The 25,041-nt window shown below is 45.0% G+C and overlaps 1 protein-coding gene across 1 annotated transcript in view; it reads left to right on the plus strand.

Annotated features, from left to right (window-relative positions):
- Positions 1-25,041, plus strand: part of FYTTD1 (forty-two-three domain containing 1) — an 80,197-nt gene that overhangs the window by 31,398 nt on the left and 23,758 nt on the right. Inside the window, exons 3-6 of the mRNA XM_029615561.1 lie at positions 4,321-4,466; positions 13,277-13,383; positions 15,397-15,493; positions 23,123-23,184. Of these exons, the coding sequence (XP_029471421.1) occupies positions 4,321-4,466; positions 13,277-13,383; positions 15,397-15,493; positions 23,123-23,184 (412 nt within the window). The remainder of the gene's footprint in view (positions 1-4,320; positions 4,467-13,276; positions 13,384-15,396; positions 15,494-23,122; positions 23,185-25,041) is intronic.

Here is a 25,041-nt window from a genome sequence, read left to right on the forward strand (position 1 = left end):
CACTTTATTTAATACCTTTCTCTCAATTCCTAACACAACATGTCCAGGCCTGGTTGACTGAGGCTTATCCGCTCCTCGAGCCGCTTAGTGGTTTCTGTTGAATTTCAGAGCTTTATCTTGAAGAGATGAGAGAGAAAAGCTGTATAAAATAGTATTCTGTCTGCAGCATTATTACATTTGGAATCAGGATCTTACAGATAATGAGGTGTTTATAAAGAGTTATTGTGGAACTGTGTTTTTCCTGACCTGCATGTTGGCACCTGATTTATGTTTTTGGGAGTCCTTTTTTTTTTCTTTCATAGAAACATAGACTATGACAGCAGATAAGGATCATAAGGCCCCTCTGCCTTATTTATGTCCTATTTTATTGCCATGGGCTCCCAGTTAATCTCCTTAAGGGTCCTGTGTGCTTTACTCTCTTTCCACCACCTCCCCTGGGAACCTGTTCCACACAGTCACCGTTTTCTTGAAGAAATGTGCCTGAATCTTAACCCCTGTGGCCTCATATTCCGAGCTCTCTCTTGTCTTTGAATTTCCTTTTCACCAAGAAAAGTTTGCTGCTTGTTCATTCTTTATATGTTGGAGGTATTTGAATGTTTTTGTCGTGCACTCCCATCCCTGTCTCTTCTCTCTAGGGTATACATATTTAGCTACTTATGTCCCATGTCATGGGACCTTTGGGGTAGACCCTGCAACATTTTGGTAGCCCCTTCTCTAGACCGCCTCTCTCTCTCCATATAAAATTCAGAGCCTTGACTCGGACTGCTAAGGCACTAAATTAATGTTGTCCGGGCTATGTTAAAGAATGCCCAAAGCTTTATGCCCCTTTGTGGAATTTGAGGTCTGCCAAGAATGACTTGCTTTGCATGTCCTGGGACAAAAGGGGCTAGACCAGGAAAAGGGTCTGGCCTGCTCAATTGCGTTTCTGTGGAACTCATTTCCAGTTGAGTGGTAGATAGTTAGGGACCTTGGAGGTGTTAAGTCCCAAGTAAAAACTTTACTTTTTAATTCTGGATTTCCTGATACTTAGTTATTGATTGACATTTTTTTGAGCTATTTTAGTAAACAATTTACAGTTTTTTATATTTGGCAAAACATGTAATTTTGATATTTCAGCTATTAATTCTTTGGAACCTGCTGACCGGAATGTTTGGCCATTTAGCTATGTGTCATGGCCTGCATTCAAAGAGTTTCAGTATGTATTGTGTTTATCTCTGTAGGTGACAACTCTTATCCCTCTCATAGACACGTAGAAATGACGGCACAAAAAGACCAATCGGCCCATCTAGTCTGCCCAGCAAGCTTCCACACTTATTTTCCCTTGCTTATCTGTTTCACCAACTTCAGGGCTCTTGTTGGTAACTGAATCAAATTTCCTGCCATCCCCTGTCATTGATGCAAAGAGTAATGTTGGAGTTGCATCAAAGGTGAGCATAAGGCTTATGGTTAAAGGATGTAACCGCCACATCAAGCAAGTTACCCTAATGCTTGTTTACCCAGATTGCACAGATCGATGCCTTGTTGGATGATGTCTGAATGTAAATCCTGTTTTCCTCACTTCCCATTACCATTGAAGCAGATAGCAACACTGTATATGCTTTCAAAGTGATCTATCAGACTTAATTGGTTTAGGGCATTAACTGCTGTAATAAACAGCTACCCCCACGATTGTTTACCCAGATTGTGAAGTTCAGTCCTTGTTGGTTGTTGCCTGAATGTAAATCCTGTTTTCCACTTTTCCCCCTGCTGTAGAAACAGAGAGCAGCACTGTATATGTATTCATCAGGCTTAATTGGTTTAGGGTAGCAACCGCCGTAATAAGCAAGCTACCCCCACGCTTATTTGTTTACCCAGATTGTGAAGCTCAGTCTTTTTGGTTGTTATCTGAATGCAAATCCTCTTTTTCCACATTTCCCTTTGTTGAAGCAGAGAGCAATGTTGGGGTTGCATTAACCATGCAAGGGATTTTTTGAGTAAGGATAGTAATCACCAGGTAGTAGTTAACAACATTCCAGCAAGCCACCCCCATAGCTCTGTTCTTCATTCCCATCCTTTAGCCTTTATGGATCCACAGTGTTTATCCCACGCCGCTTTGAAATCTTTCACAGTTTTAGTCTTCACTTCCTCCAGAAGGGCATTCCAGGCATCCACTACCCTCTCTGTGAAGAAATACTTCCTGACATTGGTTCTGAGTCTTCCTCCCTGGAGCTTCAAATCGTGACCCCTAGTTCTACTGATTTTTTTTTTTTTCCATTGTAAAAGGTTTGATGTTGACCATGAATCATTAAAACCTTTCAAGTATCTGAAAGTCATTATCATACCACCCCTGCTCTTCCTCTTCTCCAGGGTGTACATATTTAAGTTCTTCAATCTCTCCTCGTAAGTCATTTTATGAAGACCATCCACCTTTTTGGTTGTCCTTCTCTGGACCGCCTCCATCCTGTCTCTTCGGAGATACGTTCTCCAGAACTGAGCACAGTACTCCAGGTGAGGCCTCAGCATGGACCTGTACAAGGGGATAATCACTTCCCTTTTCTTACTCTATATTCCTCTCTCTATGCAGCCCAGCATTCTTCTAGCTTTAGCTATCGCCTTGTCACATTGTTTCGCCGACTTCAGATCGTTAAGACACTATCACCCCAAGGTCTCTCTCCTGCTCCATGCACATCAGCCTTTCACCTCCCATCAAATCCAATTCTTTCGGATTTCCACTCCCCATATGCTTGACTCTGCACTTCTTGGCATTGAATCGCAGCTGCCATATGTTCGACCAGCTTCCTTAAATCCCGTCTCACTCTCTCCACTCCTTCCGGCGTGTCCACTCTGTTGCAGATCTTGGTATCATCCGCAAAAAGACAAACCTTACCTTCTGTCCGCAATGTCGCTCACAAAGATATTGAACAGGACCGGTCCCAACACCGATCCTTGCGGCAGTCTGCTTAACACCACTCTCTCTTCAGAGTAAGTTCCATTTACCATCACACATTGTCTTCTGTCCGTCAACCAGTTTGCAGTCCAGGCCACCATCTTGGCACCCACTCCTAAGCTTCTCATTTTATTCACAAGCGTCCTGTGTGGGACCGTATCAAAAACTTTGCTAAAATCCAAGTAGATGACATCGAGCGCTCTTCCTTGATCCATATTTCTAGTCACCCAATCAAAAAAAGTCAATCAGATTTGTCTGACATGAGCTTCCCCTGGTGAATCCATACTGCCTCTGGTCCAGCAATTCCTCCAACTGTAGATAGTTCACTATTCTTTCTTTCAGCAGTGACTCCATTACCTTTCCCACCACCGAGGTGAGGCTAACCAGCCTGTAGTTTCCGGCCTCCTCTCTGCTCCCACTCTTGTGAAGCAGGACCACCACCGCTCTTCTCCAATCACTTGGCACCACTCCCGTTTCTAGGGATCTGTTGAACAGGTCACTCAGTGGACCCGCCAGCACATCTCTGAGCTCCCTCAGTATCCTGGGATGAACCTCATCAGGTCCCAAGGCTTTGTCCACTTTCAGTTTCCCCAGCTCTTCCCATACATTGTCTACTGTAAATGGAGTTACATCTACTCCACTCCCCTCCAGTTTCTTGTTAACTAGCGACGGTCCTTCTCCAGGGTCTTCTTTAGTGAACACCGAACTGAAGTATTCGTTTAATATTTCCGCAATTTCTTAATCTCTCTCCACACATTGATCCTTTCCACCTTTCAATTTCATTATACCACTTGGAACTTTTCTCCTTTCTCTGATGTATGTGAAAAATGTTTTGTCACCTCGCTTTACCTCTTTGACAATCCTTTCTTCCACTTGACTTTTTTGCTATCTTGATTACTTTCTTCATCTCCCTCAGTTCCATCAGATATTCTTCCTTGTGCTCCTCCTTTTAGGATCCTTTATATTTCTTGAATGCTGTTTTTTTGTTTGGGTTTTTTTTAGCTTTTATTTTGTCAGCCACCTCTTTGAGAACCAGATAGGTTTCATTTTTCTTTTGCTTTTCTTTACTTTTCTGACTTATAGATTAGTTGCCTTGGTAATTGCTCCTTTTATTTTGGTCCACTTGATGTTTGTTATGATTGTTTATTATTGGTTGATGTATTTGCTTTGTCTTTTGATGTAATGTAATAATGGAATGCGTTAAGCATTGACGAAAGAGGAAGAGCAGACATTTTGAATGATCTCTTGCAGATAGATAGATAGATAGATATAGATATATAGATATAATTTTTTTTTTTTAAGCCTCTAGTTAGAACATGAGAATTAAGTGTCAGATGAAGATGGATGAAGTAACCTGCTTCTCATGCCTGCTGCTTTCACTGCTTCTCTTGTAGGTGTCGGCAGGAATCGCTTGGGCTACAGAGGGCGGATAATGGGGAAAAAACGTTCCTATGGGCTTATCACAGGCCTGGCGGCCAGGAAAGCATCAGTCATGCACAAAGGCATCAGCCCTTTGAACCGGCCGCCGTTGAGTGAGAGGGTAGGAAGGCCATTTTCTCATGCTTTAGTGCTTTTCCCTTGAACCTGCTTCAGACTTGCACAGATAGAGGATGTGGAGAACAGAATCTGAAAATCAGAAATCTCCCTAGTTGTAAAGGTCATTGTCATCTTATTTATCTAAAAATTCCTATTAAGTGCTCCAAAGGTATCTTTCTTGAGTGGCAGCATGTTTGCTCCATTCTGATGAGAGCACCATGGAACATGCACTGAACTTTGCAACAGGGGACTATAGACTTTTTTTTTTAATGACATTGATAACAATCCCTGTCCAGGGTGCCTTCTGAAATTGGTAGCCGTGCAGGCTCCATTGTAAAGAGTACAGTCAGATTATTCTTTTTGCTTTGGTTTGGAGCTTACCTGAGCCCTGTGACCGGTTCCACTGAAATAACAAAACAGAAAAGCGACATTTTATTTATTGTACTTATTTCAGAATCTCTAGGCAGCTTAAAATAAAACATTCATAAATATATAAAATAACAAAAGAACCATACAAATGTCATAAGTACAGCATAAAACTACTAAAAAAAAATGTATACACAAAATTATAAATACCGCAAAGCATAAAACAATAACTAAAAAGTGGCATATATAAATTAAAATATAAAAATTAGTTTGTGTTTGGAATCCACCTAGAACAGGCCCTGGTAATAGGCAGAATACAAATTATTGTAAATAAATCAAAATTTAAAAAACCCCATAAACTGGCAAAATATCAAAACAATAAAAACTTGGGAATTAAAAGCCCAGACAAAAAATCAAATCATTTCTCACTAAACTGGTTGTCAATGTTCCAGAAGGTGTTTAACACCTACTCAAAAGACTTTTCTAAAAAGAAATCCCTTGGTTAGCTTCCTGAGCCCTAGCAGTGCTGACTCTTGCATGATCTCATCTAGCAGAGAGTTCCACAGCTTTAGGCCTTCCACATAAGAAACATTCTGTAGACTCGGCAAGCCTTATCTGCTTAACAGAAGGAACGTCTAATTTTAAGGGTCAGCAACCTATGGCACACATGCCGTAAGTGGCAGGTGAGGCCATTTTTATAGGTGTAGCAGTAGCGGCATGACACTGAATAGCTGAGTAGCCCCCACTGCTACTGCTGCCGCAGATGTGGGCAAACAGCTCCCCCCCGTACCCCGGCAGCAGGAGTCGCATTTAAGGAAACGTCATCTCCTGCTGCCTAAGGGGCCAGTCTCTCAGCTCTTATCGTGACACTGGCCCTGCAGCAGCAGGAGATGACGTTTCCTTAATTGTGACTCCTGTTGCCGCACACTCAATGATATGGGAGACCGCCGCAGAAGAGGGAACGGGAAGTTCTTATGGCCGCCAATAGATCTCCTCCCATTGGTGGCTGAAGATTAGGCCTGGCTGGCCGTGCCTGAGGCGGCTGAAGAGAGAGACGGAGAAACAAGCAGCTGCCAGCAGACCCCATCCTGCTGGCGGCTGAGAAGTTCACTCAGTGAGAGCATAACAGGGTGGGTATGTGAACTTGTGTGTGTTTGTGTTGTGAGCCGGTGTGGGTTTGTGTGTATTTGATTGAATGTAGGAGAGGGAGAGAGTGAATGTGATTACAGATGGGAGGGAGGGATTTGGAGGGAGAGTGTGTGATTGCATGTGTGCACCCTCCCCCACACCACCTAATTTATGACACTCAGGATGACTGGAAATCAAAAGTTCCCAGGTATGGAGAGCATTTTTTTTTTTTTTTAATTCTTAGAAGTTTTAATTATTCAGTATTTGGTTGCTATTTAGAAATATTTTATTGATGTTTGGAAAATGTAAAAAAAAAAAAAAATGAGTTTTTAATTATTAGGTGGTATTCTATTTGTCAATTATTTTGAAATATTCTTTTTATTGGTATAGTTTTACTATTGATGTTTTATATTTCTCACTTTTGTTTGCTGTTTTATAAGGTATGGTAGTGTTCCTGTTTTTCCATTGTTGCTATGCATACAGAGTTTGGCTTGTTGCAGTTTCCGGTTCAGTTTTTGCATGTTTCTAGTTATACTTTTTTTTCTGGTCACTTTATTCTGTATTTTGGTGAGGATCTGCATGTGTGACCCAGGTGAGGGTATTCTGCTAGCTAGCTTGTAGTTTCTGTAGAGGGATTTATAGCAGCTTGGCCTGTTCTGTTTTCCTAATAGGTGTTGTATTGATGAGAGGGGGAAGGGAGTTAGACAGTTTTCTCTTCTCCTTTTTATAATTTATTATATGTGAGGAAAACACATCAATTTCAATTATATACCTCTTGAATATTTTAACTGAAAAATGTCAATTAAAATAAATACTCAAGAGCTGTGTGAATCAGGGTGCTGATGGGTTTGTGGCACTTGGGCTAGAGTTAACTACCCCCAATTTAGATCTTGGCACACCACTTCAAAAAGGTTGCCAACCCCTGATCTAATAGAATTTTGATTCTGACTTCAAAGATCTCCCAGGATGATAACGGTTCAAAACAGAATTCAGGGGCAAGGCCATATAGCGCCTTAAACACTAGTAATAGCAATTTCAATGTTTCCTTTTCATCTAATAGGCAGCCAGTGCAACTCAAGATTAAACTGGAGTGATATGTTTCACAACTGCTAAGAAAAAAATGTTCACTCTGTAAACCTTTATGATGGCTCTACCGAATAACGGTATATAAAACTCATCAAACAAATAAATAAATATGAACTTGAATTGGTGTATTAGAAATAATCCAGGCCACCACGTTTGAACAGGCTCTGCGGACTGAAGAGTCGATTGGAGAAGGCCAATAATAACTTTCATTACAGTAATCAATTTGAGAGATTTCTAAAGAATGCAAGATGGTTCATAGGTCAGAGGTAGACAAAAATGGTTTTAATTAATGAAGCATATGTAATTTCCTCTTCATAGCCCAGATCAGTCCAGAGAAGTGGGTTTTGCAGCCCTACCAGCAGATGGAGGCAGAGAATAACAACTTTTCAGGCACTGCTACTTAACCGAGAGTGCCACCCTCAGTATTTCTTTGTCTGCAGCGGATGGTAGAGGTGCAAACCTGCAGCCTGGAGTTTTGAACTTAAAAAAGAAAAGAAATTGAATTAGAAGGAAGATTTCTAAGAAGGTGGCTCCTCGGGGTGTTGGGTTCCTTTGTGGGCCATCCCTCGAGTAGAGCAGGATAAGTGGGGGATTGGTTATCCCTGATCTACCTCTGCCTTCTTTGTCCAGAGTGAGGGAAAGGCAGGGGTCCTGGTTCCCTTCTCACCCTCAGCCGTCAGCATCCAGGAGCAAGGGAAGTATTCCTTTTCCTTTCTTTCTGCCTTCCCTGGTGTGTGCTGTTACTTTAAAATAAATAAATAAATAAAGATTGGGGAACTAGTAAGCGCAACGGCAGAGCTAATTGCGCCGGGAAGCCACAGTCAGGTGAGTGGGGATGCAAGTGATTCAGCTGTTGTGCTGAGGCAGCGACTGAGATTGTTGCTGTGCCAGCGTGGAATTAACAGCAACTGACCACAGTTTCATGACTCCTCCCGCTGAGCATGGGAAATTGTCGGGGCTGCGGCCTGAAGCACTCGCGCCTCAACGCAGCCTCGTTTTACCCAGATTGTGCCTCTGGAGGGGTAGGGACTTCTGTGGGGGTCACAGGTGGCAATCACTCCACCCTGTCATCAGGCCTGGTGCAGAAGACCCCGAGGGGGTCAGAGAAGGTGTCAACCATCTTGATTACACATGGCAGAAAGCAGGCCTCTGCAAGGGAGCCACGGGACTCTTTCCCTTCCCCCCCCCCCCTGCTTTTTCTAGTGGATCAGCACCCTGTAGAAGACAGGGGAAGGAGAGAATGAGGAAGGGCTGCTGGATCAGGAGTCCAGTGCTACCGAGGACTTCTCCGCAAATTTTGTTCTGCTTCTCCATAAAGGCTATTTAGCTAAGAAAGAAGCAGGAGCTAATAAATGCTCTGCAACCTCAGAAGACCCAACGCTCGACTAAGAGGCTGAATGGGGTTGGGCATTCGAGGTCAGGGGGAATTCTGCAGCTTCTCAGCCTGAGTCATTCCTCTGGTGATGAAGATGGCACATCGGCTGAAGCAGAAGATGCAGAAGGTCTGCAGGGACGTCCATGATCCTGCAGGTCTTCCCTGCAGAAGGTCTTCCCTTCAGAAGGTCTGCAGGGAAGACCACGATCCTGTGGGCAGTTAGTGGATACCGTGCATGATACTGTGGATGTCCTGGTCGCGGAGAGGGATGATCCTAGAGTGGTGAGATTGTTCTGTAAGGAGGAACTGCGACCACTAATTTCCCAGGTGTTGGAAGAGTTGGGGATTAAGATCACGCAGGAAGATTCTAACAATAAGGGAGTAAACCCTATCTTAGATGGACTAAGGGAACCAAGACTTTTCCTTTACCAAAGAACGTGAAAAAGTTGGTTGATAGGGAGTGGGAATCTCCTGAGGCAGGTCTGAAGGTAGCCAGGGCTATTGCTAAGTTATATCCCTTGCTGGAGCAGACTTTGGGGTTTTGGAAGCTTCCTAAGGTAGATGCAGCAGTGTCAGCAATGACCAAGAAGATGACCATCCCGGTGGCAGGTTTGGCCGCTCTGAAGGATATCCAGGATCAGAAGCTGGAGATTCTGGTGAAAACTGTATGAGGTCTTAGCTTTAAGCCTTCATGATGCGGTCGATGGGAACTTGATGCAGAGAGCCTGTTTGTGCTGGGTACAGAAGGCACAGGAGGAGTAGGAGACGGCGAACGAGGCCACACAGGCTACCTGCTTGGAGATGGGAGTGGCCTAAGTGGCGGATGTCCTTTTGACATGTCCAGAATTCTGCCAGAAATATGGTTTCTGTGGTGGCAGCACTGAGAGTCCTGTGGTTATGAAATTGGTCGGCAGATGTGTGGGCTTAAAGCACAGCTGTGTAACCTCCCTTTTTAAAGGAAAGCTGCTGTTCGGAGAGGATCTGGAATGGCTGAAGAAGCAGTTGACAAGTCAATGGGACATAAATAGCCCAAAGATAAGACTGGCAAGAAGACTTTTCCGCCGTGTGCTTGTTTTTGAGACGCAAGGAGGTTCACTCCAACAGGAGTTCTTTGGCTATAGCACAGAAGCAAGGTTCGGGAAGACAGCTCTTTCGGGGGCAGAGTAGACCTTCCCATGAAGCCATCGGCCAGGAGGCTGGATGAGATAAGGTTCGCCAATGAAGGCAGGCTGGTCCGCTCCTTCTTGGAAGTTGTTGGAGGGAGACTATCCCTGTTTTACGAGAAGTGGACCAGTATCACGTTAGACCAATGGGTTCTGGAGGTGATAAGAGATGGCTATGCCTTAGGCTTCTCTGATCGTGTGAGAAAATTCTATGTGGTCTCCTGTTGCACCTCCTTCATCAAACGAGAGGTGGTGCAGGACATGTCACAGCGCCTGAACGTGATTGTTCCGGTTCCCCCTCAGGAGCAGGGATTAAGGAGGTACTCAGTGTATTTTGTCGTTCCCAAGAAAGAGGGGACTTTTCAACCCATTTTCAATCTACAGAAGGTTAATGCGGTGCTGCAGGTGCCATGCTTTTGGATGGAAACTGTGAACAGTAATAGCGACGGTGCGCAAGGGAGTTTCTGGCGTCATTGCATTTGACGGAGGCCTATCTGCACATTCCCATAAGATCTGACCATCAAAGATTCCTGAAGTTCATAGTGCTAGGGGTTCATTTTCAGTTGCGGGCCCTTCCGTTTGGGTTGGCGACAGCGTCTTGGACTTTCATGAAAGTGATGGTGGTAGTGCCAGCGACACTCAGGAGGGAAGGAATTCTGGTGCACCCGCACCTGGAATATTGGCTCATCAGGGTGAAGTCTGAAGTGGAATGTCATTCAATTCAATGTATCATGCAGCTGCTGCAGTCATTAGGTTGGGTGGTGAACCTGGCGAAGAGTCACTTGGAGCCATCCCAATCATTGGAGTATCTGGGATCTCTATTCAATACCCGTGTCAGGAAAGTGTTTCTGACCACAGAGAGGGTGATCAAGTTGCAGGCTCAGGTGCTTTGACTTCTGCAGCTTTCAGTTCCTAGAGTCTGTTAGTTGCAGGTCTTGGTCTCTATGGCATCTACACTGGAGTTAGTTTCATGGGCATTTGCTCACATGCGACCTCTCCAGAGGGCACTTTTATCCCGTTGAAATCCGCTCTCAGAAGAATTTCAGTTTGCTTTGCCACTTCAGGGGGAGCCCGGTCCAGTCTTTTCATGGTGGCTGTCTCATCCCAGTTTGGAGAAAGGGTTGGACCTGGGTGGTGGTGACCATGAATGGGGGGGTGATTTGTCAAGGACGAACGGCCCAAGGTCTGTGGTCGCCAATGGAGGCATCCTGGTCAATCAATCAGTTGGAAACAAGGGCTGTTGGCAAAACCTTTTTCGCCTTTCTTCCACTCATTCAGGGACAAACAGTCCGAGTATTCTCTGACAATGTGACGATGGTGGCATATATCAGTCATCAAGGCGGGACGAAGAGGCATTTGGTAGCTCAGGAGGCACAGGAGTTGTTTATTTGGGCGGAGAAGCATCTAGTGGGAGTAGCGGCATCTCACATGGCCGGAGTGGACAGTGTGCAGGCGGGCAATCTTAGCAGATAGCAGCAGGATCCAGGGGAGTAGGAATTGTCAGCAGAGGCCTTTGCCCTTATACAGGCCAGATGGGGCAGGCTGGAGTTGGATTTCATGGCGGTTTGAGAAAATGCACAGGTGCATCAATTTTATAGCCCTGGAGGGATATCAACTCCGAGGGCATCATCGCCCTGGTTCAACTGTGGCCAATGAAGCTTCTGCTCTGTGTCGTCCCCCCCCCCCCCCCCCCCCCTTGGCCTCTCATAGGCTGAGTATTGCGTCACATCGAACATTATCTGGGCAGGGTGATTTTCGTGGCACCAGAGTGTCCAGCTGGCTGTGTTTTGCAGATCTGGTTCATCTCGCTATAGATGGTCCTGTTCGTTTGGCCCACCTACACGGGCTGTTGCATCTGGGACCCATCTTTTCATACCGGGAGGATCACTGTTTTGCTTGAAAGGATACTTGGAGCTGGTGATTGCAACTTTTGCTTTAGGCGAGGAGGCCTTCTATGTCTTTGGCTTATATCCGGGTTTGGAAAGTGTTTGTCATGGTATTTGCAGAACGGGCTACAGCCATTGCACGTAGATGTTCTCAGGTTTTAGCCTTTTTGCAAGCGGGTTAGCAAAGGGATTGGCTTATAATTGAGTACAAGTAGCAGCCTTAGGTTGTCTTCGAGGTAAGCTGCAGGGGAGACCGTTGGCATCTCATCTGGTTGTCGTGCATTTTCTGAAGGGATGAAGCATTTGCATCCGCCCATCTGGAGGATGTATCCAGCGTGGAACCTTAATCTGGTCCTTCGAGTTCTTTATGGTCCTCCCTTTGAACCAATTAGGCTTCTTTTAAGTATCTTACCCTGAATACCATTTTCTTGATAGCAATTTGCTCGGCTAGGAGGATTTCAGAGCTTCAAGTGTTATTGTATAGAGACCCCTTCCTACACTTTTCGGAGATAGTGTATTGTTACATACAGTCCCTTCCTTCTTGCCCAAGGTTGTTTCCTCGTTTCATCTTAACCAGATGGTGAAGCTGCTGGCCTTCCTGCATTTGATGCCCGATACTCCACTTGTGAGTGGAGCGAAGAAGAGAAAGAAAGCTCCAAGGGCACGATTGCACGATGGTTGAATGAGGCAATAATTTCAGTCTATATCTGTAAGGGTTGATCGGTCCCCTAGGGGTTGCGGGCACATTCTACTAAGGTGCAGGTAACCTCTTGGGTGGAGTATCAATTATTTTCTCCACAGGAAATTTGTCGGGCAGTGACATGGTCTTCTCGTCACACTTTTATCAATCATTACTGTCTGGATGTGCATGCACCAGAAGAGTCTGCGTTTGGCAAGAGTATCTTGAGAGCGGGTCTTTTTGGATCCTGCCCAATGTAGGGGGGCTTGGGTACTTCCCACTTCTCTGGACTGATCTGGGGTATAAACAGGAAAGGAAAATTGGTTCTTACCTGCTAATTTTTGTTCCTGGAGTACCACAGATCAGTCCAGAAGCCCTTCCCCTGTGAGTTTTCGAAAGACCTTCCTCGCTTCTGGATGTTGCTACAGCAGTTTTTGTTTTTGTTTGTTTGTTTTTTTTAGTTATAAGCAGATTTTCAAATGTTGTACAAAGGTTAGCGTTTTAATTGTAAACACCCTTTTTTTGAGACAGGGGCTCTAATTTCAGGGGGCTTCGACTTTTGTCTCTGCTTGCCCAGAATTATTTGGGTTTTTCGGATTGGTCATCTTGGCCTGGGTACAGGTCAGTACTGAGGGACTGCAGGTGGCACTCTCTCTGTTATGTAGCAGTGCCTGAAAAGTTTTTATTCTCTGCCTCCATCTGCTGGTAGGGATGCAAAACCCGTTTGTCTGGACTGATCTGTGGTATTCTAGGAATGAAAATTAGCAGGTAAGAACCAGTTTTCCTTTATAAAAATGAATCTTGTACTGCATTTCTTACTTGAGGCACCAAAGAAAGGGAAGGATCCCTGATCACACCAGGATTACTGAACTGATTAGAAATTGTAATTTCCATGTTCTCTACTTGAAGAAATTTTGGAACTGATATGGCTAGCATTACTCTCAAACAAGGAACGGTTTTATTTTTATGTTCGATTATGGGTGTTTTTATTGCAAACCAGTTAGGAATTGATAGCGCGGTCTACAAATACACAAAATATGAGGAATTCTTATAATCTGATTAGCGGCAGGGAAGTGATTTCCTGCCCTTTGTGTGTGTTACGCTGCATTTATTTTGTGTATATTTCTACAGAACATCCAGCGGCAGCGTCCAATGTTCAAAAGGGGACTAAACTTACCGAGGTCATCTGAGTTCCAGAGAATACCTGCTGCGGGGCTGAGAAGGCCTTTCCCTTGGAGGTGAGGGCTCTACAGGAGCAGAATTTCACCTCCAGCCTGCGGATCCTTTATTGGCAAGGCGGCACCTTTTGCCTTGAAGCCTCTGCAAGATGGGGCTCCTTGGGGGGGGTGAGCCCCTGGGGTAGGATAAAAAGTAGTGCAGGCTGCTGTTTTTTTGTTTTGTTTTTCTTTTTGTCAAGTAAGTTTCAAGAGGCTTTGCTTAAGAGAGGTGTTTCATGTGACTAAATTACTTTCCGTTTCAACCCAGTCCATAGTAAGGTTAGTTCTATAGATCTAGGGGGCTTCCTTTTGTATGCCATGTAATACTTATTTTAGAGGAGAATGAAGAAGGTTGGTGAAAGAAAAGCTAATTGTAGCACCATTGAAAAAAAGTTTGGTGCTCTTGCTCTCTCAGCAACTCCTAAGCTGAGATGCAGAAGCCCCCGGGCCTGACTCTTAGGCGCTGCTCCCACTTTTCCATTCTGTGCCTTCCGGAGAAGAATCCTTATGATCCTCGGTTCCATGGCCTTTCCTAAAGCCAGACTGTTTACTGTGTAAAAGGTTTTCCTTGAGGTGGTTGAGGAGCTGGAGATGGAACCTTTTTCTCTTGGTTTAGATAGGAAAGGGGAAGCTAGAGACTGGGCGATAGTTATCTAATATTTTTTGATCTGACCCAGGGTTCTTCAGAATAAGTTTGATTGCGTTTCTGAGTGAGTTTAGGAAGGTGCCTTGAATATAGGGTGGCAATTACAATAATTGTCAGCCAGGGGTTTACTTGTTTCAGGTTGCAGATGAATCTATGTGGAATGGGATCTAGTGGACTATTTATTTTATTTAAAACATTTCTTACTCTCCTTTCCTATTTATTTTCTATGTTCAGGGTGGGGTAACAATATCACATTCATAACTGACTGAAAAAAAATGAAATCATCGAACAAATTTATACAGTAACAAAGTAATGGATTGAAGTAGTACAGGATGAAGGAGTCTAGGTAGGGATGGTTTGGGTTGCTGGAGATGTCTCCGCCCCATGATCACATGAATAAGAGTGGATTTGCTAAAGCACATAGTGATTAGAGTTTGATCAGTTACCTCTTTCTTATTTGAGATTAGGGATAGCAAAGGAATGAGATATATTTTTTTTAATGATTTTTGGGATGATTTATTTGTTGGGGGTCATTTCTACTGCACCTTTGACTTCCAGCCAGTAGACTCTAAACATATCTGTTGGCAGAAGCCAGGAGCAGCATAGACTGAGCTAGAACATATTATAAGTGTTAACTTGCGTGTGCTCTCTTAAATCTGTGCGTATGACTGCAGCTCTTCTCAGGGGCGTTTCTGGTGCCCTTTCCCCTTCTCTAGTTTGAATCCCAAAAGCTGCTGGTAGTGGCCACTCTAAGAGACTGATTTGATTTGCCAGCATATTATTGAGAAAGATTCCTTGTCATGCTCAGGCTTGAAACCGAGATCTACAGCCCCATGGACTATAACAGGCTACGTCAAGCTAAGTTACCTTGGTAAATAGGACTCTACGCTGTCAGTAAGACAGCAGATTGCAAGAACAAGTTCCACAAGATGCCATAAATAGCCTTTTTTTTTTAAATTAATTTTCAAATGAAACTTCAAGGCAAACCTCAAGTCTAAGGGAACAGTTAACAATTGACATCAAACAAGAAAGAAAAAAAGACACATTTTTTCCTGTCCCTGAAGGCAAACAACCTATAAATAGCTTTACCTCACTTTGACACCCTTCTTCTTGTCTTCTGCTGGGACTTATTTTTCAAAGCAAGCTGTTGGCTGAAGCTTACAACATGGATGTTCCACGATGGGGATAAGTAAGGTTTGTGCGTCTGTACAACGCTTGTTGGTGAAGTCTCCTCTCTGAGCTTCGTTGAAGCCACTCTAGTCCTGGCTGTGGTTACAAGTGGGGTTGCTCTCTTACATTAATAGTAATGTCGTGTGTAAGTCTTCTTACAGTTCACAAATGCCTGATTTATAAAATAATTGCAATGCTTTATTTTTCCTTTGTTACAGTAACAGCATACCAGGGAATATTGACAATAATGATTTCTTCCTAAACCATCAAAGAGACACCCGTCAAGCTACTTTCCTCTTCAGACGGGGCCTGAAGGTGAGGTGATCTCTCTTCTGTCCCATGCAGCCCACCCTGCAGGAGGCCTTTCCCTCTTCCAGCCCATATGCACCTGATTTAGCCACAGCTTGTTTTTTAACTCACATATTTTGGAGGGCTGTGGGGGAAGCTTCTTTGGAAATGTTTCCCCCAACAAAGTCGTGAAGCACTTAAGTTTGTGGCAGGTTCCATTGTCCGAGTGCCAGGATGCTGGGGGAGTAGACGTTGCTGGTCGTGTACTCAGGAAGTACCAGATGTTACAAGGTTCTGTAAAGTCAGTGAGAGGGGACCTGTTATCCCAGGTGCTATGGTGTGGACTTCCACTGCAGTCTCTTATTTTCACCGTGTTTCATTGTAGAGAAATCCTGCCAACGGTGTGCCCCATGAGGTAATCTGTGCTGCACCAGGCCTTTTAATTTAACTTAGCCTATTCTCTCTTGCCATGTGACTAAATGTGCAGAGAGAGCACCGTGATAGTGATATAAGAACATAACAAATACCTTGCCCGGTCAGTCTTAAGGTCCCTCGAGCCCAGCTTTTGTCTCCCAACAGTGGCCAGTCCAGGTCACAAGTAACCAGCAGATACTATAAAGTAGATGTATTTCTTGTTACTCGCTCCCAGGGATAGCACTAGCTTTCTTTAGTCTACATGACTGATAATGTATTATGGACTTTTCCTCCAAGAACTTGCACAAGCCTCTCTTAAACCCTCTGGCAGCAGGTTACACGGCTTGATAGTGCATTGAATGGTCTAGGATTTGTTTTGAATCTGCTGGCTGTTAGTTTCATGTAGTGTCCCCTTGTTTTAGTGTTGTTGGAAATAACCGTCCTTTATTTACCTGTTCTACATCACTTGTGATTTTATAAACTGCTGTTATGTCCCCTCTCAGCAGTCTCTTTTCATGAAGAGCCCTAATATGCGTAGCCTTCAGGGGGGGCCTCTTCCATCCCCTTTATCATTTTTGTTGCCTTTCTCCGTACCTTTTCTAATTCCGCTACGTCTTTTGAGATGAGGTAACAACAGTTGCTCATAATAGATCGATATGGTGATTGTTAAAATTGATTATATTACCATTACTGATTACATTATCACTTTTCTAGACTTTAGTGACGTCCCCTCCCAACTGTTCCACTCCCCTCCATAGACTTGGATAGAGCTGGAAAATCCCCCTGGCACCAGGTTGCCCAGATGTCCAAAATTTGGCACCTGCTTGGGGAGAGCCCCTGCTGCCTTTGTCAGGCCCAGGGAGAGCTAATGGGGCCCAGCCCTCAGGAATGCAGGTGTTCCTGGGGTTGAGGAGAGCTGCCACCATCCCCACAAGGCAAGATTCGGAGGAATCGCCACTGGGCCTTAGAAGAGCCCCAGCTGGAGGTGAGAGAGAGACCTGGGAATGGAAGGAGGAAGGGGAGATCATAGAGCCAAAAATATGTGAAAATTAAATTTAAAAAAAACAACACAAAAAAAACCCAGTTTTGCCCCTCCCTCACCCCAAAATAATTAGACAAAAATTGAGCAAAATAAATAAAAGTTAAATATAAATGGTTAAGGGAAAAATGTCCTTAGTTCCCAAAACTTCTGGGCTGGTACCCAAGTCTTCTAAATTATTTTTCCATTCCTATCAGTGGTATCGCCACTGTGTTTAAAAAAAAAAAAGGTTTCCTGTTCATACTCCAGATCGATCCAGATAAGTGGGTTTTGCATCCCTTCCAGCAGATGGAGGCAGAGAATAAAAAGTTTTTCAGGCACTGCTACTTGAGTGTCACCTGCAGTCCCTCCTCACCTGCAGTTTAAAAAAAATACAAATAAAATAAAAAGGAACTTAAGAAGTTGGTGAAGACTGGTGTTAGGTTCCTTCGTGGGCCATTTCTCATGTTGAGCAGGGGGGTAGGTAATCCATGTTCTGGCTTGGCCCTCAACTTCCAGAGGGAGGGAAAGCCAGGGATCCTGGTTTCCTCGCTCCCTCTGAGGTCTTCTTACACTCCTCCAACAGCCAGCAGCAGGAAAGTATATTTTTCTTTTTCTTGTGGCTGCTTGGTTGCTATTTCTTTAAAAAAAAAAAAAAAAAAAAGGAGCCTGGGAGAGCAGGGTTGATCGGTCGACTGTGTCTCTGCATTGAGGGTGAGAGGGGACGTGCATGACTTGCGTGCAATACCGGGGGTCTGGGTCAACAGCAGCAGCGTTGCAGTGATCGCAACACTTGGGAGGTTATTTTTGCCATGGGCTGCAGCAGAAGCATGGCGCCTCCTGCGGAGTGCAGGAAAGTTTGTTGGGCCTTTGGGATGAGGAAATTGTGCCCCAGTGGACCCATTTTGTGTGCCGGCTATGCCTTCGAAAGGGCTGGGATCTCTGTGGATGTTTCAGGAAGCAGTTGCCGTATGCATTCTTCATTCTGGAGACCCCAGGGAGCTCAGAGAAGACAGCAGCCATGTTGTCTCCATGTGACAGGAGGCATGCTGTTGCTAGGGAATTTAGGGACTCCCCTCACTCTCTCCAGTGGACTCAGGCACTGTAGAAGATAGAGAAGTGGCAGGGGAGCCAGAGGAGGATGCAGTGGAGAAGGGATCCAGTGGGTCTGAAGAATTTTCCACAGATTTTGTATCATTGCTCCATAAGGCCTATCTGGCGAAAAAGGAAGCAGTGAGTAAGTGTCCGGCCACTCAGAATTCCAGTGTTCGACTAAGAAGCGTAGGGCAGGTGTGCAGCCCAGGTCTGGGGGGATTCTTCAGCTCCTGGGTCTGGGATGCCCATTGTGGGAAGAAGAGACCTCTGAGGACTCGGAGGGTGAAGATTTCCAGGAGGGCCCACGAGATGATGCAAGCGTTGATCCTGTAAGTGCTGTGGTGGGTAGTGAGCCTGATGTGGAAGGAGATGACCCAAAGGTCATGAAATTATTCTATAAGGAACTGCGTCCCCTCTTCCACGTGTTGGAAGAACTGGGGATCAAGTTTTAACACAGGAGTATTTGGACAATGAAGGGGTGCACCCAGTATTAGACAGTCTGTGTGGACCTCCAAAGGCTTTTCTTTTGCCAAAGAAGTTAGTTGACTGGGTGTGGGAGTCTTCTGAGGCAGGGCTGAAGATGGCCAGGGCTACGGCTAAGTTGTATCCCCTGCTGGAAGAGACCCTGGAGCTTTGGAAGCTTCCAAAGGTGGATGTCGTGGTGTCTGCAGTAACTAAGAAGACCATTTCTGTGGTAGGGTCAGCTGCATTGAAGGATGTCCAGGATCGGAAGTTGGAAATCCTGTTGAAGAGATTTGAGGTCTCAGCGTTGAGCCTTTGGACTGCAGTCTGTGCTAGTCTGATGTAGAGAACTTGTTTGTGCTGGGTCCAAAAGGCACAGGAGCAGATGTCAGGGGCTCCTGCTGATGCCAACCATTCAGCTCTGTTTGAGGCGGGGGTGGCCTATGTGGCAGATGCCCTGTACAACATAGTCCAAAAGCTGACCAGGAATATGGTGTCTGCGGTAGTGGCCCGGAGACTCCTGTGGTTGCCCAATTGGGTGGCAGGTGTGTGGTCTAAAGCACAGCTGTGTAATCTTCCCTTTAAAGGGAAGCTGCTGTTCAGAGAAGATTTGGAACAGCTGATGAAGTGTTTGGGGGAGTCAAAAAGGAACAAATTGCCCGAGGATAGGAGGACCATCAAGAAGAGCTTTCCGCTGCTTTTTCGCTTTTGAGGGATGAGGAAGTTTCGCTCTAATAGGAATTCTTCTTTCTTGATGCAGAAACAAGGTTCTGGAAGGCAGCAGCCCTTTTGGGGGGCACATTGGCCTTTCAGAGATACCGTCCAGGGGGCCAGACGAAGTAAAACCTCCCAATGAAGGAGGGATGGTACACGCTTTCCTGGAAGCTGACTGAGGGAGACTAACCCTCTTTTACAAAAAATGGACCAAGTTCATGTCCAATCAATGGGTTCTGGAAAAGAGATGGCTACGCCTTAAAATTTTCATGCCCGAATAGAAAGGCCTATGTGGTGTTCTGTTGCGCATCTCGCGCCAAGCAGGCAGGTGCAGCAACTGGAGGCCATTGTTCTGGTTCCCCCAGTGGAGCAAGGATTAGGAAGAAGATATTCAGTTTACTTCAGAGTTCCCAAGAAGGCGGGTAACTTTCGGCCCATTCTTGATCTGCAGAAAGTCAATGCAGCGCTGCAGGTGTTGCACTTCTGTATGAAGATGCTGCACAGTGTGATAGCAGTGGTGTGCATGGGAGAGTTTCTCATATCATTGGATCTAAAAGAGGCATACCTGCATATGCTCATACGGTCAGACCATCAGAAATTTCTACGATTCACAGTGCTTGGAGAGTATTTTCAGTTTCAAGTGCTTCCCTTCAGATTGGCGACAGCTCCAAAGACTTTCACAAAGGTAATAGTGGTGGTGGCAGCCTTCAGAAAGGAAAGGGATTCTGGGATACATCCATACCTGGACCATTAGCTCACGGGTGAAGTTGGAGATAAAATTCCGCCATTCGATTTGATGCGTCATGGAGAGCTTGAGGTCCCTGGGTTGGGTGATAAACCTAGCAAAGAGCCATCTAGAACCGGCCCAGACATTGGAATATCTGGGGGTGCAGTTCGATACCAGCTTAGGCAAGATGTTCCTTACCTCAGAGAGGGTGGTCAAGATGCAGGCTCAAGTACATCATCTGCTGCAGCTTTTGGTCCCCAGAGTCTCGGATTATTTTTAATTCTGGGATCTATGGCATCTACACTGGAGTTGGTCCCATGGGCCTTTGCTCACATGCGGCCTCTCCAGTAGGCTCTTTTGTGCCCAGTTGGTATCTGTTGTTGGAGTTTCAGCTACCTTTACCTCTTCTGAGGGAATCCAGATCCAGTCTCTCGTAGTGGCTGTTGTGTCCCAATTTGGAGAAAGGAGTGGACCTGGGTCTCTGATTGGGTGGTAATGACCACAGATGCCAGCCTCAGTGGATGGGGAGCTGTATATCAAGGGTACATGGCTCAAGGTCAATGGTCGCCAGTGGAAGCAACCTGGTCGATCAACCGATTGGAAACAAGGGTGGTTCGCAGGGCACTAATGGACTTTCTTCCGTGGATTCATGGGCATGCACTGCGAGTGTTCTCAGAAAATGTGACAACTGTGGCATACATCAATCGTCAGGGTGGGACAAAGAGGCTGCTAGTGGCTCAGGAGCTCTTTGTCTGGGCGGAGAAACATCTGGCAGTGATATCAGCTTCTCATGTAGCCAGAATGGACAGTGTGCAAGCGGACTATCTCAGCAGGCAGTAGCTGGATCCCAGGGAATGGAAGTTGACAGCAGAGGCCTTTGTCTTCATTCGGAGTAGGTGGGGCAAGCCCCAGTTCGATCTCATGGTGACTCGAGGAAATGCCAAGGTGGACAGGTTTTCCAGCCGCAGGAGGGAGGTCGACTCTGAAGGAATCGACGCTCTGGTTCTGCTTTGGCCGACGAGGCTTCTGCTGTACGCGTTTCCCCCGTGGTCTCTCGTAGGCAAAGTGCTACATCGCATTGAGCCATATCCAGGAAGGGTGATTCTTGTGATGCTGGTCTGGCCACGGCATCCATGGTTTGTGAATCTGATGCAGTGGATGGTCCCGTCCGGTTAGAGCACCTGCAAGGGTTGATCTGTCAGGTGCCTATCTTTTCAGAACAGACGGATCACTTTTGTCTAGCGGCTTGGCTTTTGAGAGGCAATGTTTTTGCTTGTAAGAGTATTTAGAGTCAGTGACTACTATGTTACTTCAGGCTAGGAGACCTTCCACTTCGCTGGCATATATCTGGGTGTGGAGAGTGTTTGTCATGTTATGCGGAACGTGACCTGGGTCCTTTGAAGGTCGACGTTTCCCAGGTTTTGGCTTAGCGAAGGCACTGGCCTATAATTCACTCTGAGTTCAGGTGGCAGCTTTAGGCTGTTTTTGAGGAAAGCTTCAGAAGAGGCAGTTGGCATCTCATCTGGACATCGTGCGATTTCTTAAAGGCACGAAGCACTTAGCCCGCCGGTTCGTAGGATGTGCCCCTCATGGGAACTTAATCTGGTTCTTTGAGTGCTTTGTGGACCTCCTTTTGAACCATTGAGAAGAGCAGCTTTGAAGAATCTCACCTTGAAAGCCATTTTCTTAGTGGTGATTTGTTTGGCTAGACAGATTTCGGAGCATCAAGCCTTATCATGCAGAGATCCTTTTCTTCAGATTTTGGATGATGGGTGTCACTGTGTACGGTTCCTTCCTTTTTGCCCAAGGTAGTGCCATCGTTTCTTCTCAGCCATATGGTGGAATTACCGGCCTTTCCTCACTTGACGGCAGATACACTGCTTGCAAAGGTACTTCATCTGTTGGATATTCGTCAAACTCTGTTGTGGTATTTTAAGGTTACTAATGAATTTCGGAGGTCAGATCATCTCTTTGTTTTATTCAGTGGCTAAGAGCATGATTGCGTGATGGTTGAAGGAGGCGATTTTTTTTTTTTTTAGCCTATCTCTGTAAGGGTTGATTGGTTCCTAAGGGGCTGCAGGTGCATTCTACTAGGGCACAAGCAGCCTCCTGGATAGAAAGTCAGCTGGTATCTCCACAGGAAATTTGTCAGGTGGCGAGGTGGTCTTCCCTACACACTTTACCAAGCATTACCGCCTGGATGTTTGGGTGCCATATGAAGCAACATTTGGAGAAAGTGTGTTATGTATGGGGCTTTCGAGTTCCTGCCCAGTATAAAGGGGGCTTGGGTACATCCCACTTGCCTGTACCGATCTGGGTATGAATAGGAAAGGAAAATTAGTTCTTACTGCTAACTTTTGTTCCTGGAATACCACAGATCAGTCCAGAATCCCATCCCCTTATTTTTGCGAAAGATCTTTCCTGCTTCTGGATGTTAAAAATGAAGATTTTTGCGAAGATTGTATGTAAGTTAAACAGTTAGGGCTGGAAGTTTTTCATTACCCTGGAAGTTGGGATCCAGATTTTTAAGGGGGTCCAACCTTGATTCTCTGCTCACCCCAGGTGGGAAATCATTTGGGTTTTTGGGAGTAGACATCTTGGTTTGGGTACTGGTCAGTACTGAGGAACTGCAGGTGGCTCTCTTGGTTAAGCAGCAGTGCCTGAAAAGATTTTATTCTCTGCCTCCAACTGCTGGTAATGATGCAAAACCCACCTGTCTGGACTGATCTGTGGTATTCCAGGAACGAAAATTAGCCAGTAAGACCCAATTTTCCTTTGGATAGGCTCCTGGGGAAGATGTCCATAAACTGCTATTAATCAATAGGGAATAGCCACTGCTTGTTGCTGGCATTAGTAGCATGGGATCTGTTTAATGTTTGGGTACTTGCCAGGTATTTGTGGCCTGGTTTGGCCTCTGTGGGAAACAGGATGCTGGGCTTGATGGACCCTTGGTCTGACCCAGCATGGCAATTTATGTACTTATGTTCATATCATTCCATTCCATAGACTTCACTGGTGTCACATAAATCTCATGCCTTTAGTGGCTTATTAAGTTGAGAGGTAAGAAACTGCTCTCTCCTGATAGGGACATGTTTTCATGACAAGAAGAGCCCCCTGTAAGAGCTCCTCGCTTCATATTTTCTGTGTTCTGCAATCCTCCTCCTTGGAAATTTGTTTTTTGAGTGCATTACCTTCTGTTTTACCTCAAGTTGATTTTATTCTGTAGGTCCAGGCCCAGTTGCAATCAGAACAGCAGCTGGAGGAGCCAGCACTAAAGAGAAGTCGACTGTAAGTGTCCAGTGTTGTGTTTTGTTGTGTTTTGTTTTTTTTTAACAATTAAATCTTTATTAGCAGTAAAGTAGCAACATCAATAGTCCAGTATATGCAATTAAATATATGACAAAGTCTCAAACATAACAAACAGATCCTTTACAGTGATTATACCACAATATCATAAATCAGCACGTCATTAAATAGCGACATTAGCTGGTAACATGTAGATTAAACGGAGCAGTATATGAGATGTAAACATTTTTAACTCAACCCCCAACCAAAACCCTCAGCTTAAAATACTTCCTAAACTCCCTTTAATGATTCAAGCTCCCCCTTTCCACCCCCTTCCACTATCTACCCTTCCACTGTATGTATGGTCTTCAAATCTTCTCAAAGTTGTGTAACATATTTTATATGGCTGTACATGTTCCCATATAATATACTCTCTCAATCCTAGCAGAAACCTCTACTTTAGTTGGCACTATGTGCTTGCACCACCAATAAGCAATTTCATACCTGGTTGCAATAAAGATTTGCATCATCAGATGCTGCTCAGTTTCATTCCTGACCTCAGCTGGTATGCTCAGCAGGCACATTTTGAGGGCTCTGGAGATAGAGATCCCAATTCTGTCTTGCACCAAACACAAAACCCCATTCCACAATTTGCCCACTTCCGCACACTCCCACCATAGGTGGAAGAATGATCCCACTGGGCCACATCCCTTCCAATGCTTGTCATTTGTAGAAGGGAACATCTTGCTCAGTCCAGCTGGTGTCTGATACCACCTATATAACAATTTATATCCATTTTCTTTTATTAGAATCAATAGTGATCCTCTACTCATAGCCAGGAAATATAGATCTCAATCACTATCCCCCAAGTCTGTCTCCTGTGCATGCTGGAAGTCCAGTTCCGGAATAGTTTCCCCTTTTAATAGTGCATAAATCCTAGAGAGAGGCCATTTATGCCTACCTGCTTTTTCACAAAAACCTACAAAAAGCGTTTTACCCCTTTTTAAGTTCAGAACCTATCCTTTCTGTGCAAAAATAGTGAAACAATTGATTATAGGAGAAGCGATTATTCTGTGACAACTGGTAGACCTGTTGCATTTTCTCCAAAGGGCATTAAACCCTGACCATCCCATAACTGCTCTACTCTAGTTATCCCCTTCCCCTTCCATCTCGCTATTACACTAGCTTCCAAACTGGGCCAAAATGTGTATTGTACAGGAACGAGCTGCGATGGAAAATTCTATTTCCCACTAACCTCTTTCTCCACTTTCCCCACACTTCCATAGTCTGCCTAGAATAGGGTGTCCCTTAGTGACCAAGGTGCCACCCTCACTCGCCCGGATCTCTTAGAGGATCCCCTGCTACAATTTGTTCAATACGTACCACATGCCACTGCAACAAAGCACTCAGCTGAGCAACTGCATAGTACCACATTAAATTAGGTATTCCAATATTCCCTTTAAATTTCTCTTGATAGAGGTCTTTACTGCAAACCCAAGGTGGCCTATGATTCCATATACATCAAAACAGCTTGCGCTGCCAGATCTTCAGAAGTCCAGCAGGGACTCGTACTGGGAGTGTCTGAAAAAGGTAGCAAAATCGCGGCAGAGTATTCATCTTGCAAATAGTCACCCTTCCAAACCACGAGAAGTTCATCCTTTCCCATCTATCTAAATCCATTTGTTTCCCTTTGAACCAAGGGATCATAATCATACCCAAATAGCTCCTCCGCCTTCAGGCCTATTTTGACTCCTAAATACTTTATCCACTTCTTGGCCATTCTAAACGGGAGTTTTGTCACCAAGTGCCCCAAAGCCACCTCTCTGGCACAGAAATGTTCAGAATTTCCAACTTGGCTTA

This window comes from Rhinatrema bivittatum, chromosome 9 (assembly GCF_901001135.1).
Source record: "Rhinatrema bivittatum chromosome 9, aRhiBiv1.1, whole genome shotgun sequence".
Classification (NCBI taxonomy): Eukaryota; Metazoa; Chordata; class Amphibia; order Gymnophiona; family Rhinatrematidae; genus Rhinatrema; species Rhinatrema bivittatum.